This window comes from Plenodomus lingam (genome assembly GCF_022343315.1).
Source record: "Plenodomus lingam strain CAN1 chromosome Unknown contig_11, whole genome shotgun sequence".
Taxonomy (NCBI): Eukaryota; Fungi; Ascomycota; class Dothideomycetes; order Pleosporales; family Leptosphaeriaceae; genus Plenodomus; species Plenodomus lingam.
In genome coordinates, this window is record NW_027093929.1 from 2336188 (window position 1) to 2349543 (window position 13356).

The 13356-nt window shown below is 54.5% G+C and overlaps 6 protein-coding genes across 6 annotated transcripts; 2 read left to right on the forward strand and 4 right to left on the reverse strand.

Annotated features, from left to right (window-relative positions):
- Window positions 1-393: 393 nt before the first annotated feature.
- IAQ61_001148 (uncharacterized protein) lies at window positions 394-2215 on the reverse strand (the record flags this gene model as incomplete). The annotated part of the gene is made up of 2 exons (XM_003841069.1): window positions 394-2033; window positions 2161-2215. The coding sequence occupies 2 exons, from the start codon at window positions 2213-2215 to the stop codon at window positions 394-396; spliced, it is 1695 nt and encodes a 564-aa protein (XP_003841117.1).
- Window positions 2216-2504: 289 nt separating this feature from the next.
- Window positions 2505-5162, reverse strand: IAQ61_001149 (uncharacterized protein; the record flags this gene model as incomplete). The annotated part of the gene is made up of 3 exons (XM_003841068.2): window positions 2505-2543; window positions 2669-2964; window positions 3017-5162. 3 exons carry the CDS (start codon window positions 5160-5162, stop codon window positions 2505-2507), a joined length of 2481 nt encoding a protein of 826 aa, XP_003841116.2.
- A 524-nt stretch (window positions 5163-5686) lies between these two features.
- On the reverse strand, window positions 5687-8097 carry IAQ61_001150 (uncharacterized protein; the record flags this gene model as incomplete). Its single annotated transcript, XM_003841067.1, has 5 exons — window positions 5687-7303; window positions 7364-7474; window positions 7537-7746; window positions 7812-7920; window positions 7979-8097. The coding sequence occupies 5 exons, from the start codon at window positions 8095-8097 to the stop codon at window positions 5687-5689; spliced, it is 2166 nt and encodes a 721-aa protein (XP_003841115.1).
- A 211-nt stretch (window positions 8098-8308) lies between these two features.
- Window positions 8309-8626, forward strand: IAQ61_001151 (uncharacterized protein; the record flags this gene model as incomplete). Its single annotated transcript, XM_066094996.1, has 1 exon — window positions 8309-8626. The coding sequence occupies one exon, from the start codon at window positions 8309-8311 to the stop codon at window positions 8624-8626; it is 318 nt and encodes a 105-aa protein (XP_065955304.1).
- Window positions 8627-10396: 1770 nt separating this feature from the next.
- On the forward strand, window positions 10397-12043 carry IAQ61_001152 (uncharacterized protein; the record flags this gene model as incomplete). Its single annotated transcript, XM_003841066.1, has 1 exon — window positions 10397-12043. One exon carries the CDS (start codon window positions 10397-10399, stop codon window positions 12041-12043), a length of 1647 nt encoding a protein of 548 aa, XP_003841114.1.
- Window positions 12044-12977: 934 nt separating this feature from the next.
- IAQ61_001153 (uncharacterized protein) lies at window positions 12978-13208 on the reverse strand (the record flags this gene model as incomplete). Its single annotated transcript, XM_066094997.1, has 1 exon — window positions 12978-13208. One exon carries the CDS (start codon window positions 13206-13208, stop codon window positions 12978-12980), a length of 231 nt encoding a protein of 76 aa, XP_065955305.1.
- Between the last annotated feature and the right edge of the window lie 148 nt (window positions 13209-13356).

Below are 13356 nucleotides of genomic sequence, written 5' to 3' on the forward strand. Positions count from 1 at the left end.
TGCTGTTAGCGGTAATCCGACCCCCCTTCAAAGTGTGCTATGTATGTACTATAGCGTTCACGATGTTTGTTTCTGGGAGGTTGGTAAGCTGTGGCTCGGTGGGATTGCCGCTTCGATGGGGAGTGGCCTCGGCATCCGGGCCGATGCTAGCTGTCGTACCGGTACAGTAACGTTAAGTAGCCAAGGTTGTCGATTTCGGAAAAGGGTCTCGAAACTCGAAACTCGCCATGGGCTAGATTCGCACTGGGTACATACAATGCTCATGGAAGCATCCATGCGGAGAGCGGGCATTGGCCAGCTCCCAATTTTCAGTCTAATCTGAATCTCACTGACGAGAAATCACCTGCTGGGGAAATGAAGATGACTCTGATTGCGTTGCTAGTCGACAAAGCATCAACGATGAATAACTACCCCCAAACCATCCCCCATGCCCCGTACTTTCCCTTCCACCACTTTCTCCGGCCACCCTAGCTCGGAACAAATCTCATCAAAGCAATGCACGCCATCGAGAAACTTCAGCAGCGTAAGGCTGTTCTTCTGCTCCCTTCCAGCGACCATATTCTCGACAGCCTCTGGTTTGCCAAAGTTCAGGTGCTGTGTAGTAGCTACGTGCGGATTGAGTGATGTAGTCGACGCATTGCTCGGTCGAGAAATCTGCACCGAAGGGTGTTGAGAGTGGGAGTGCACCTTGGACTGGGAAGTATGGTGTGTAGCTCCACCACGGATCGTAACTGTGTCTGAATCCTGCGCATTGACTATCGAGGGTGCAGCAGAGCTTTGTAAACTGGTAGGTGGTGCTGGGGGTAGAGTGCTGGGTGCTGCTATGGCGTACTTGTGCACACGGTACAGGAAACCTTTGATGATGCCAAAGCTGATGAGTCGTCGTACATCGATGCCGCTCAAGTGGTGTAGGTTCTCGAGGACCCAATTCTTCAGTGTCAGCCCTTGGCGAAGGGAAGTGTACAGCGTGATAAGTGTCTCGTGGCCGATGTGCCATTCGTCGGTAGCGTTTGCATCCTTCTTCACAGTCGCATTGACGCCAAGGTGCTCGGTCGCTCTGGACGTTGATCCTCCAGGATCGCTGAGCTGCGATGCAGATGGTGATAGGGGGCTTCGCCCACCAGTCAGGCTCGATTCAGATTCACTGCCCATCCTCACCATCTTGGGGTTCGACTCTGGTGTCAGGCGAGGCACCCGCACATAGCGCATACACTCGTCCTTGATATCCGCGTCCATGACAAAGCTGCCAATCTCTGCAGTCGGTGCATAAATGGCGCCAAAGCTGAAAATGTCCAGCAGCACCAAGCAGCCGTAGTAGACGAGGTGCTGTATGGCCCGGCGGGTGAGGGAAAGATCCGTGTCGGCGAGCTGTGCTATGCGCGAAATGGAATTGACACCGTTGATGTAGGGAAGAATGCGGTTGAGGGTGAGATCCGAGGAAATGGGCGTCTGCAGGCTCGACAGCGACATGGTCAGCAGCGGAACCTGGTGGGCGAGAATAGGCGGAGGCGGCGGTCGGGTTGGGAACAGCTTGAGGTTGATGGTGTTGGAGTCGTCGATGGGGATCATGCATTCCGCATAGTTGTTGAGATCCTCGAGCACCATTTCACACAAGGCATACACCTTGCTGTCGCCGTTGCCCTGGTCGCGTGTGCTGGCATCGTCGTCCCACTCCCATACGCCGGCTTCTTCTCTGCTCAGGAAGCCACCCTGCTCCTCCAGGCCGCGCAGCAGACGGCCCAATTTGCGCACAACCTCGCCGTAGCACGCCCAATCGGCCTCGTTCTCGCCAATGACAATGGCAAAGTTGAAGATGAACTCGTTACGGCTGTACCGGCCCTCACGGATGCACACGGGGTACCCGATGACGCGGTGGTGGTGGACGCAAAAGGTGAGCAGGCGATCGCAGAATTGCTGCGTGGGGATGAGATATTGCGTGACCGAGGCAAAGGGAATCAGCGGCGTCGGGAGGGCAGATGGCAGCTGTGAGGGGATGATGCTGCCGGCGGGGACCTGGTGGAGGACGCGGTTTCCTAGTCGTGCGCAACTTGTCAGCCTTGGTGCGTCAAAAGTTGGCATACAAAAGTGTCATCCCATGTCATTCCATACAAACAAAACACAAGCAGTAGATGCAGTAATCGCTCATCGTGGCGTACCCACCCTTCTCGTGGTGGAATCGCGTGTAGAAGATGGCCTTGATTGCGCGCGTAGGCATTGCTGTGATTGCATTACGGTATCGGCAGGTGGGCAATGGTGGTGTCGAGCGTCGCCGGGCAGTGAGGGCTTTGGGGGCGACTACCGCGATATAGGCATGTAGACAGTGACTGACATTGATGTTTGCTTCATCCAACAAGGAACAGGGTGGATGCAGTGATGCCAAAGCCATCCAGTAGTTCCCCCCATGGTTACCGGTAGAGTATGTAGTCACCAAGTCTGTGCGCCACCATCATGTCCTCGATGCCCCCCCACCCACCACTCATCACCCATCATGAACAAACAGTCGGTCAAGTCTTGGCCCAATCATAATCCGTAGTATGGCTATTCTATTCTATTCTGCCTATACGGTAGAAGGCGACACATCTTCGCCATCTCCTCTCTTCCTCTCCTCTCGCGAGCTCTCTTCACCTCCCTCTTCACCTCCCTCTCCCTCTCCATCCCTTTCACGCACTTGAGACTCGGTCGCAAGATACGGTGGTGGGGCCAGCTCCTCCTCTCCGCCACCTTCCTCGCCCTCTACCCATACCTTGTTCAGTTCCTCCTCAATCTCATCCCTCCTCCTCTTCCACTCCTCCACCTTGGCCAGCCGCTCGCCGAGTTCAGCGAGCTCCTTCTCAACCGAAGACTTCTCCTCTACTGTGCCAATGCGTTGCAGCTCCCAGTCACCGCCATAGTCTCCGAGACCCAGTGTGAGCGTAAACGTGTGGTAGCGCTTCAACGAGGCGCGAGTAGAGATTGTGATGAGTGCTGTATGGCCATTAGTCTGGCAGGTCTGGGCTGTACACGGCATGCAACTTACTGATACCCTTCGCCTTGGCCATCTCGTACATCAGCCCTTCAACATCACTGCTGACCGCACTTGTCGATTCGTCCAAGAAGGCATATCTCGGCTCGTGATACAACAGCCTTGCAATTTGTATCCTTTGCTTTTCACCCCCACTGAACACGTCCTTCCATACTTTCTTCGTGTCCCAGCCGCCCTCGCGGTCTGGCAGGTAGCCGAGCTTCGCTTGCTCGAGAACCTGCGACAGTTCAATGTCGCGACGGCCTGCCTCCTTCATGTCTGCATCGGTATGGGGGTAGATGACTTGATCGCGTAGTGTGCCGGTAGACAGATACGGTCTCTGGGGCAAGAACATGATGCCGTCCACACCAATCGAGCGCGGGCGGCTGACGAGACCACGAAAGGTTGGCCACAGCCCAGCCACGATACGGGCAACAGCACTCTTTCCACATCCATTCGGCCCAGTGATGAGGAGGTGTTCTCCAGAATGCACAATGAAGTTCAAAGACTCGATGAGCTCCTCACCGCCCATGGGGAATTGGGCAGGCGCTACGATGGGGACATGTTCTAGACGGACGCCATCGAAACCCTTGTGTATGGTGCCCTGAACATCGGATACAGAGTACAACTCTGGTCGGGTACCAGGGGATGGGAAGTATGCATCTGCGTGGACGCGATGCAGGGTGCTGATGAGGGTATAGATTCGCGAGGTGTAGCCAGCAAGCTCGGATAGGTCTTTGATGCTATACATCATCCGTCCACCCGCATCAGCAAGTGAGAGCATGAGTCTTTTGTTCGTGATGAAGTCTTTCATACGACTCCGTTCTCGGTGTGTCTTCTCACCCCCGGACAGTTCTGGCGCACCACCCAGACCACCCCAGGCTGGAAGGAAGACGGGAAGCGATGTGACGAGGTAGCCAAATGCAGACCAGGAGTATTTCAATACAAAGTCTTCCAGCATGTTGTAGCGGATCTTGAGACTGTAGATGTTTTCCATCCAGTGCTTCAGATTCTTGAATTCCCGTTCCAGAAAGTGCTTCTCCATCTGATCACCGCCGTAAAAGGCGACTTCCTCAGCATTGGCAATGAGCCGTGAGTGCAGTGCGCGGAACTCGCCTTCTCTTCGTCCCTCGACTGCCTTGAGCTTGCCAAAAGGTGGCGAAAGTCGACGCAAGATGGTCGCGGTGAGGAAATAATTGGTCAGCAGGCCCGTAAGTGCTAGAGGGCCCAGGGAGCGGTAGAGCTGGTAGTTGAAGACACAGAGGTCAACAAAAGGCTTGCCCAGACTGGAATACAAGGACGCAGCACTGGCACAGAATAGCGTCAGGTCTTGGGTGATGTACTGGTCCGCACCCACCCCCACCCCGCCATCCAGATTGTGCAGCTTGTAATAGTTGAGGTGATCGTTGAGATACAGGTCGTGAATGTAGCGGGTCAGCCGTGTGCGAAAGGCAATCGAGACCTTGCTCTGCAGGAACTTGATCATAGCATTGGTGTACGAGGAGAAGGTGCCCACTCCAAGCCACTTGCAAATGCCCCACAGAAAGGCCTTGCCATTGCCGGCAACCAAGTCTCGGACAATGTCACCGTCCAGACGGGCCACGACGAGCGAGAGATAAGTGCGCAGCATCAGGAAGGCGCTGTGGCTGAGCAGCAGTCCCGTCTCCTTGCTGTTCCATCGTGGGATCATGATGTTCAGCAGCGAGAGGAATTGGTGCAGGAAGGCCAGGTTCAAGCCAGGCTTGGTGGCCGCCGGCGGTGGTGCCTGCGGGTTGTTCGGGTCGGCCATACGAGTGACGCGCGGAGGGTGCAGAAAGAGTCGTTTGTGTGCATCAAACGTCGTCGGCTTGGTAGGATTGATGGTGACTTTGGACGTGGAGTCGCGATAGGGCACGTAGATGGTGCGCGATCCGTCCTTGTTCCTGAGGCCACTGTTCCTCCTGAGCAGCCGCCGTCCCGTCTCTTTGTCGGCACGGCGCCTGTTGTACCATCTTGTTCCACCATAGCCCGCGCCTATGATGGTGAACAGCAGCGTGATGGTTGACACGAGCTGCGCCGTCTTGGATGCGCCCCGGACGCGCGCCTTGACGAGCCGGGCATAGCGGTCGTAGAGAGCGAGCAGCGGATCATGCGTGGGTCGAAGCGTAGATTGAGCGGCCATTATACGCCGTGGACATGCTTTTCGTGCAAGTTGGTCATGTCGCAGCGCACATTTATGTGGATGTTGCTAGTGCCGCTCTCAAGATAGGTGATCGGGTGGTTGTGTGAATGCTTGCTTGCTGGTTCATGTTTGCGGCATGTGAGGCGTGGGAGCCGAGGCACGCGGAGAGAACCTGGCCTAAAGTTACCGCCGCTATTTCCGCCGCCTCCTGGCATGAGTGTATATAGTAGGTATGTGTACTACATATCTATAGCTATTATACTGTCTGTGATGCATGACTCTACTATGCACATGTGTCTTTAGATGGATCCTAGCTTATACAACAAATATATACATGTACACAAATTAGAAATATTATTTCAACCAATGTGCCGTTTGTGGTAACATGGCCAAAGAATATCCAAACGCACAGAAAATGAGCGTCAAGGGGGAAGGGGGGGTATATGGCAGAAAACATGACAGAGCATCCCACCCGACCAAAAACAAGAAAAAATCACAAGCCTGTATGCCATCCCAAGGCCGCACTATGCATTGATAATCAGGTTACGCTGGCTAGAGTCTTCAGGGTAATTTCCAAAAACAAACCGATACAGTTCGCGTAACCACTTGAACTGCTCACTCCTAGCTAGCCATTGCACAGAACGGCCAATTTCTAGTGCCGTCAACCTGCGTAAAGGCTGAGCGTGAGCGGTCCGCAAGGTCGGATCACTCAGAACGAGCTTTCGGTAGCTCTCAAACAACTGGCTTTGCCAGGGGATTGTCCCAAAACTGTTCGAGGGCAGAGCGCGAATGAAGTCGGGAAGTGGAATCTGACGATTGTATCCTGTATTGATGGCCGCCTTGATGATCAGCCCTTTCAGCCGGATCAGATTCGGGTCCTCCCGCCCTGCAGTTGCTGTCGACGACGTATGCACCGATGCATCAGAATACGTGGAGAGATTGGAAGACGCAGAGGACCACCGGTCATGGGTGCGAGTCAAGCCAGCCTCCGGGCCCAGCACTAAAATATTGGGTACGTTTGGTTCTTCGGCGGGCGAAAACTCTTCTCGGTCATCAAAAATCGTCGTCGGTGTCTCTGGTTGCATGGGCGTGGGCCTTCTGGACTGGATGGCAGAATGGTAGGATTCGTTCATGCTCGAAGAACGTCCCGAGCGATCCGAGTACGACATGTGGGAGTGAGACACGGAACTGCCACCGCCAGAGAAGGTGTACTGGGTCGGGCGCGGGGTTCCACGTTCGGGTCGTACCTGTGTCCACCCTTCCCGGAACAGGTCACACAGTTCCCAGCAGGCCTGGATGGCAGAGCCGAGAAGCTCCTCATCCGCACCTTTTCCGTCGCGACTGTTCTGGCGGAGGCTGAAAAGCATTTCTGCAAGCGACCAGCAGGCGTGCAACAATGAATCCGTCTCCTCTGGAAGAGATGTACGCTGCTTCATGAGCCGATGGCACAATGTCAGGTAGAAATCTAGCGTGCGTTCGCGGAACGTTTCGGGTAAAGCACGGTCATGGACATTGTATAGATGATTGTTCAACTCAAAGCTCACGCGGAGCACCGAGTCGGATGCTTCATCCCCACGTTGGCGCACATCGAAGAGTGCTTGACAGAAATCCCGGCAGAGTTCCAAGACCGGTCTAGTCTGCGCAGAGGGGTTCTCATCGCGACTCTCGTATAGCTTCTGGCATAGCTTCCAGCACGTCCTCCAAGCATGTTCCTGTATGTCCGCACGTTCGCCAGAGTAGTGAAACATGCGTTGTCTGTGATGCTGGCTGAGTTTGGCTAGCGAATTGCATAGTATCCAGCACTCATTGAGAGCGCCGTGTAGAGCAGCCACTTCTCTTTCGGACTCATTGATACCATGCAGCGCTTCGCCCATGGTTTGCGTGCCAATGGATGCCGACTCCGCGCTCTGAGAGTGGGAGGAGACACTGTCATCTTGATCTATCACAGAGCTTGCCGATGACTCGGTGAGAGCATTGTCTTCGTGCTCAGCAATGTCTGCAAGGTTGATGCTCCTCCTGACACTGCGGCGTTGGTCTTCTTCATAATCCTGGCGCGTTTGGGCACGTGGTGTGCTCCGATCGGGAGGGCCAATGGATGTCACTGCGGTATCGATTGGTGTTGTGTATGCAGATTGCGTGTGCTACAGATGGTGAGTCGGCGGGATGCAGCCAAGAGAGAATGGCTCATGCCAGTCACGTACCTTCTCGTCATCGTCGGGCAGTGAATGGGCTTCCGGTGTCGAGGGCGAGACGACGGCCGTGTTGTCGGACGTGTTTGCAGTCGAAGACGACGTCGATATATCCACCCGGTTCTGATGGAGAGAGTCAGCGCCCATTCTGTAGCGAGTGCAGCTGCGATGAGTAGACTACATACAAACTGCTTGAAGTTGTCTGGCGCGTGAATGACGGAAGGAGGCGCATCGTCCGAGTCTGCGCGTGTGCGCACTGGAAGTGTGGTGTTGAGACGATGCGGCTTGGACTGACTTGTTGGACTCGCAGGGCTCATCAGGTCGTCGGTGCCGGGGGATCTGATGTTGGTCATGCTCTCTTCACCGAGGTGATTGACCTGTGCATCATCTTCGATCTGGAGTGGGGTCAGCCCCGCGCTGCATGACGACCAAAGCCATGGCTGCCTCCGACAGTACCTACATCGGTGTGGTCCGTCTGACTGGTTCCATTGCTGTCGACGGGCGAAGGGTCAACCGTGGCAGGATATGGACTGGGTGGTGGCTGCAGATGGTCCGAGGTGTTTGATGATCTTGGGGAATCCATTAGCACGCATGCAGCACCATGGACGGCGATGAGGGCAGGCGCACCTATTTGAGAAGACGTGCGCAAAGTTGGCCGGTGAGCTGGGCGAGTCGGTGTAAGGGCTGAAGGCCGACATGGACTTGAGGCCGCTCGGTGACGGCATGAGCTGCGTCGCTGTGGCCATGCCTCACAATGGCGGTTGGGCGGGTACGGCGTCGCAAGGCAAGACAGGACAACCGTCGGCTGTGCCCAGGTCTGTGCCCCAGATCTGCGCCGCGTGGTGAGGCTCCCCTGCCTGCGATGGGATGGGATGGGATGGATGGCTGTTTCGGCCGTCCGATGGGGGCTGTCTATCACTAAGTGCACAGGCCGCGCGTTGGGGAGAGACAAGGCAGATGGACGGAGCACTCTCTGGCGCGGCGAATCAGGCGGGCCAGAGGAGAAGAAGGGGAAACGCTGTGAAAAACGTTACGGAAGCGCTGGCGACGAAGGCGACGAGGGAGGCGAGGGAGGCGGGCGGGGGTGGGCAGGAGGAGAGGGCGGGGGATGCTGATAGCAGGCCAGCTGCCGCAACGAGGCTCAAGAGGCGTGGAGAGGCGTGGGAGAAGATTGTGTGTTTAGGTTGTGAAGAAGAGAAGAGAAGGGAAAGATCTGAGTCTGACTGGACTGATAGTAGTGTACCGGTGAAGAGACAGGGACAGGCACAGCCATAAGCAGGTGTAGAGTAGAGTAGAGTAGGTAAATGCTGGCGAACTTTGGACTTGGCCAACACCACACAGGACACAAAGTGCTCGCAACGCAACAGGCAACGAGTAGCAGGACAAGCAAGGGTAGAGTAGTCAGGACGCGGTTATGTAGGTAAGCTACTTGTGTGCTGCTAAGCCACATATGTCCTGTTGTTCTCTGTACTCTCCATGTAACCCGTATTCCTACCAGGTGCCGAAAGAGCTTGCTTGTTGCGCGTGGCCAATCAGTGGTGGGCTGTCAACTGTTAAGCGCTGGGAGCACGCTATACCCAAGTTGGGTGGCCCTGTCTCCCGCACCCGCGCGACCAACTGGCACCATGCCACATCGACGACTACGACAAAAAGCAACATGGCAATCAAACAACACCGACAACAAGAACGTGAAGACGATAAAAAGAAGTAGTAACCAAAGAATAACAACATGCCGCTTGACCGTTAACACGATTCCTTGAACGGTACTCTACAACCTACAGTACATCTGGGCAGTGACAACAGGTGCTGCCTGTCGGCACGCCTTGGTCTTGGCCTCTCAACAACGCAATCGGGTCATGTCCATCAGCTACCCGAAGCGGCGCAGTTGGCATCGTCACCTACCATACTCTAGAACCTATTGTAGGTATGTACTCGTGCGGCGTGGTTGCGGGCGGCGAATTGGCCCGTCTGACGGCTCCCGACTGCTCTGACAAACTGGCGCCATCCCACCTCCGCAACGTGGCCTGCTTACACCAAACCAATTCCATTGGCATGTTTAGAAGATAGGGACCTGCCATTGTGATTCCTTTTCTTTTTCCCTTTTCCCCCCCTATCTCTGAGGGGGAGAGGGGGGATGGATCGCAGTTGGCGGATATCAATTGGTAGTAACGTACTGTAAGCATGTATATTACACGTAAAACCGCAATACAAGCTCTCACTCTAGCCCGCTTTGAGTCTACCCTACCACCGTTTCGGTATCCTAACCTGGCCCAATCATTTGACCCACATTCTGACCTTATTCAAACTTCACCCTCCTCCACCACAGCTCAACATTCGTCCTACTCTACAATCCATACTCCGTCTCCACTGTGTTACACGCATGTCTCGATTTAGCCGCGGCTGTGGCTTGACAACAGCCGCCGTCCGGGCACAAAACCTCAGGCTCCAACGCCTGTCTCTCACCCCGCGTCTTGCACACTGTACCGCCCACATATAGATGGCTAGAGAACCATGCACTACCAAATAACTTGAAGCTATCCTACGAGTGACACCTTCACCGAACCGCAGCGTAGTCCGCATAGCAGCGCCTGAAACCCTTAATTTGCGCCTGGTTCGCCGGCCCGAATATAGACCCTCGCTAATTCGCTCCATCGCTATATACCCAGGGTCCTGGAGTCGCATCAAATGCAATACAAACGAGTATATAATTCATACCGGTTTGGTCTGTTTCACCTTCTAACGATCCGCGTCGTACTCGTTCTGTACTCGGTCCTTTCAATGCCACGGTGGTACTTTGCGAGAATATAGACAACTTAAATATGTGTATCCTGCGCGCCGAGGATGCAGCCAAAACCACCATTGAGTCCAACTACCGTATACTATCAACTTGAGCGCCTTCGTCTGCGTACAGGGAAATCACTTCTTCCAATCTTGGCTGCAAGTCTGTGTCATCTCCATCTCCCTGTCCAACCGCCCTAGCGTGTCAACAACCACGTTGCGTGGAACCGCATAATCTTGATCGATTGCCTCCAGCTCCACTTCCCGATGAAACTGGCTTGGACCATTCGGCGCTCGCTCGTAGTGGCAACAGCCTTTGCCTCGATCGTACGAGCAGTGGACACTCTAGTTGATGTTGGCTATGCTCAGTATCGTGGTGCCGTCGTCGACCCAGCACTTGAAGTTTCGGCCTGGAAAGGCATTCAGTATGGCAAACCTCCTGTTGGAAACCTGAGATTTGCGGCACCCCAGGATCCTGAGGTGACCGGAGTAATCGATGCTACCAAACATGGCGCCACTTGCCCCCCTCGATCACCTGACGATTTCACCGCGAAGCCAAACAAGAGATTTCATATTGCGGAGGATTGTCTGTACCTGAGCGTATACGCACCTACCAAGGCAACCGTCGACTCAAAATTGCCAGTGGTTGTCTTTTTTCAGGGGGGAGGGTTCTCGTCCCAATCAAGTGCTAATTGGGATCCTACCGAGATCGTAGCCGATGGCCAGGTCGTATTCGTTCAATTCAGCCATCGTGTTGGCATGTACGGCTTCTTGAGCAGTGCCGAAGTCAAAAAGGGAGGCGGAGATGTCAACGCTGGGCTCCGAGACCAGATCAAGGTCCTCGAGTGGGTGCAAGAGCACATCATTCAATTCGGCGGCGATCCAAACCGGGTTGTTCTTGATGGAGTCAGTGCTGGTGGTACTTCTGTATCCCTCATGCTGGCTGCCAATACAGGCAAGAAGCTGTTCGCGGGCGGAATCATGGAATCTGGAGGGTGGGTTACTATGCGCACTCCGGAGCAAGGTGAAGAACAGTACAAGTGTCTGGTCGAAGAGAAGGGATGCGGCGGCGCTCCAGATAGCCTCGCCTGTCTGCGCGCGTTGAATGAGTCGGCCATTCGCTCTGCAAATTGCTGGTTCAGTCCCAATATTGAAGGGGATTTGTACACAGACTCTCTCGTCAACCTCTTCGAACAAGGCAAATACACGAAAGTACCGACCATAATGGGATCATGCGCCGAGGAAGGGACAAAATTCAATGCTCCAGAGACGTTGGCTACCGCGGAAGAGGCACTCAAGTGGGTTGCCGACAAGGACCCAAGTCTCAGTAACGCTTCGATTGCCACTCTCAATGATCTGTTCATCAAGCCACCACAGCCTTCTTTTCCAGGCAAGGGTCGCTTTTGGCGCCATGGGGCCAATGCGATTGGCAACATCGCTACGCATTGCATCACCCGTAATCTCCAGACCTACCTTGCCCGCGACGGAGTACCTACCTACAATTACAAGTACACCGTGCTGGATCCTGAGGACGAGGCCGAAGGCTATGGTGCCTGGCACACGGTGAATGTATACGCTTTCTGGGGTACCAACCGCACCGACGGCAGCGAGCCTCCAAGCTACTTCACTACCAACAGACCCATCATCTCGATGGTTCGATCCTACTGGACAAGCTTCATTCGAAATTTGGATCCCAATGTCGATCGCCTGAGTGGCGCAGTGGAATGGTCGCCTTTCCGCGGGATTGATTCACGCGAGCGTTTGTTCATCCAGACCAACAACACCAGGATGGAAAGCATGTCGCCTGAACAGTCGCTTCGTTGCGATGTTGTCCGTCCCATGAGTGATAACTTGGGTAAGCCGCCGGCGACGGGTGTGACCACTGAGTTCAACGCGGAAGTGCTGCTGCGGTGAATGGTACAAGTGGCAACATCAGCCGGAAGAACAGAATAGGACATGTGGGCATGTTGAGGGCTTTTGTCTCAGCCTGATTTGTGGAGGTGATGGTAGTGGTGGCGGTGGTGGTGGTAGTAGTAGTAGTAGCAGGAATCATGCATTGGCTGAAGCCAAGGCCTAGGAGTCCAGTAAAAACAACGGTCTGATGGTATCGTAAAGAACTACCTGCAGTCCGAATTCTTCCCATTTCATGCCATTTGATGGCCACTAAAAGGCTTTCACTCAGTGCTAGCAGTGAGAGGCATCAGTGGTGTCCGAAGTGAGAACGACGGCATGGTTTGACGAACCAAGGTTGCATCCAGCCACTTGTCATTCATTCCAACTCTTGAGGATTTGTCATTGCTGGTGTGTTCAGGTGTATCTCGATGATCAAGGACTGGAACAAGCAAGTGTACAGTCAAGATAAGCAAGAGGTTGTTTTGTGGCATGTGGTGCATATGCGGAGGAGCGGGGCTAAGCACAACTAGGTTAGGCGCGTCAGACGGCCGTGAGGGCCGCCAAGTTCCGCCTAGGCCTGGAGGTGGATGGACGATGTCGCAATAGCATGGCACAATTGCGATCGTTGACGCGAAACGCTTACCAGTGGGCCGCCAAACCTCAGCTGGCACTTCTTCTAACTCTGATGTACTAGCTAACTGCCTCTTTGATAAGTCACTAGAAATGTCGTCTACCAGCATCCTGGCTTTGCGCGGTCCCCATGGCTTTGTCTACTGTGCCTAGTCATCCCTTCAACCACCAAACAAAACCAAACGTGCCATGCACGGAGCCAACCCATTGACGACACTGGGCAATCTCAAGCATCCATCAGCCCCTTTTGCAAGCCATTGTCCAGCCTAGACTGCAAAAGCTCAGCCCAAGTCTGTGGTTTCATCCTTCGCCGCATGATCTGGCCTTACCATCCTGCAGCGGCAGCATCCGTGTTCCGTTTGCTCCAAATCTTCTCACTGCCACGATCTACCCATGCCAAGAGAGCCATCCCACCTCCAGCTTGAGCACGGCGGCCGATATCTTGTAACCTAGCCAGACCAGAGCGCTTGTGGCTGCTTTCCGACGTGGTCTGGGAACCTTGCAAGCTAAGCTGTCTGTTGACTGATGGCGGACTTCGCCATCGACTTGTGTCCATGGGCTTTTCCCATCCACTTTGGTATAAGTCGTAGCTGTCGACATGCCTTCCTAGATGCTAAGAATCACCTGCCACCTACCACCAGCTCCCTGCATTTGAGCACATTTTGTTATTTTCTCCGAAGAACAACCGTACCGTGGTCTCGATA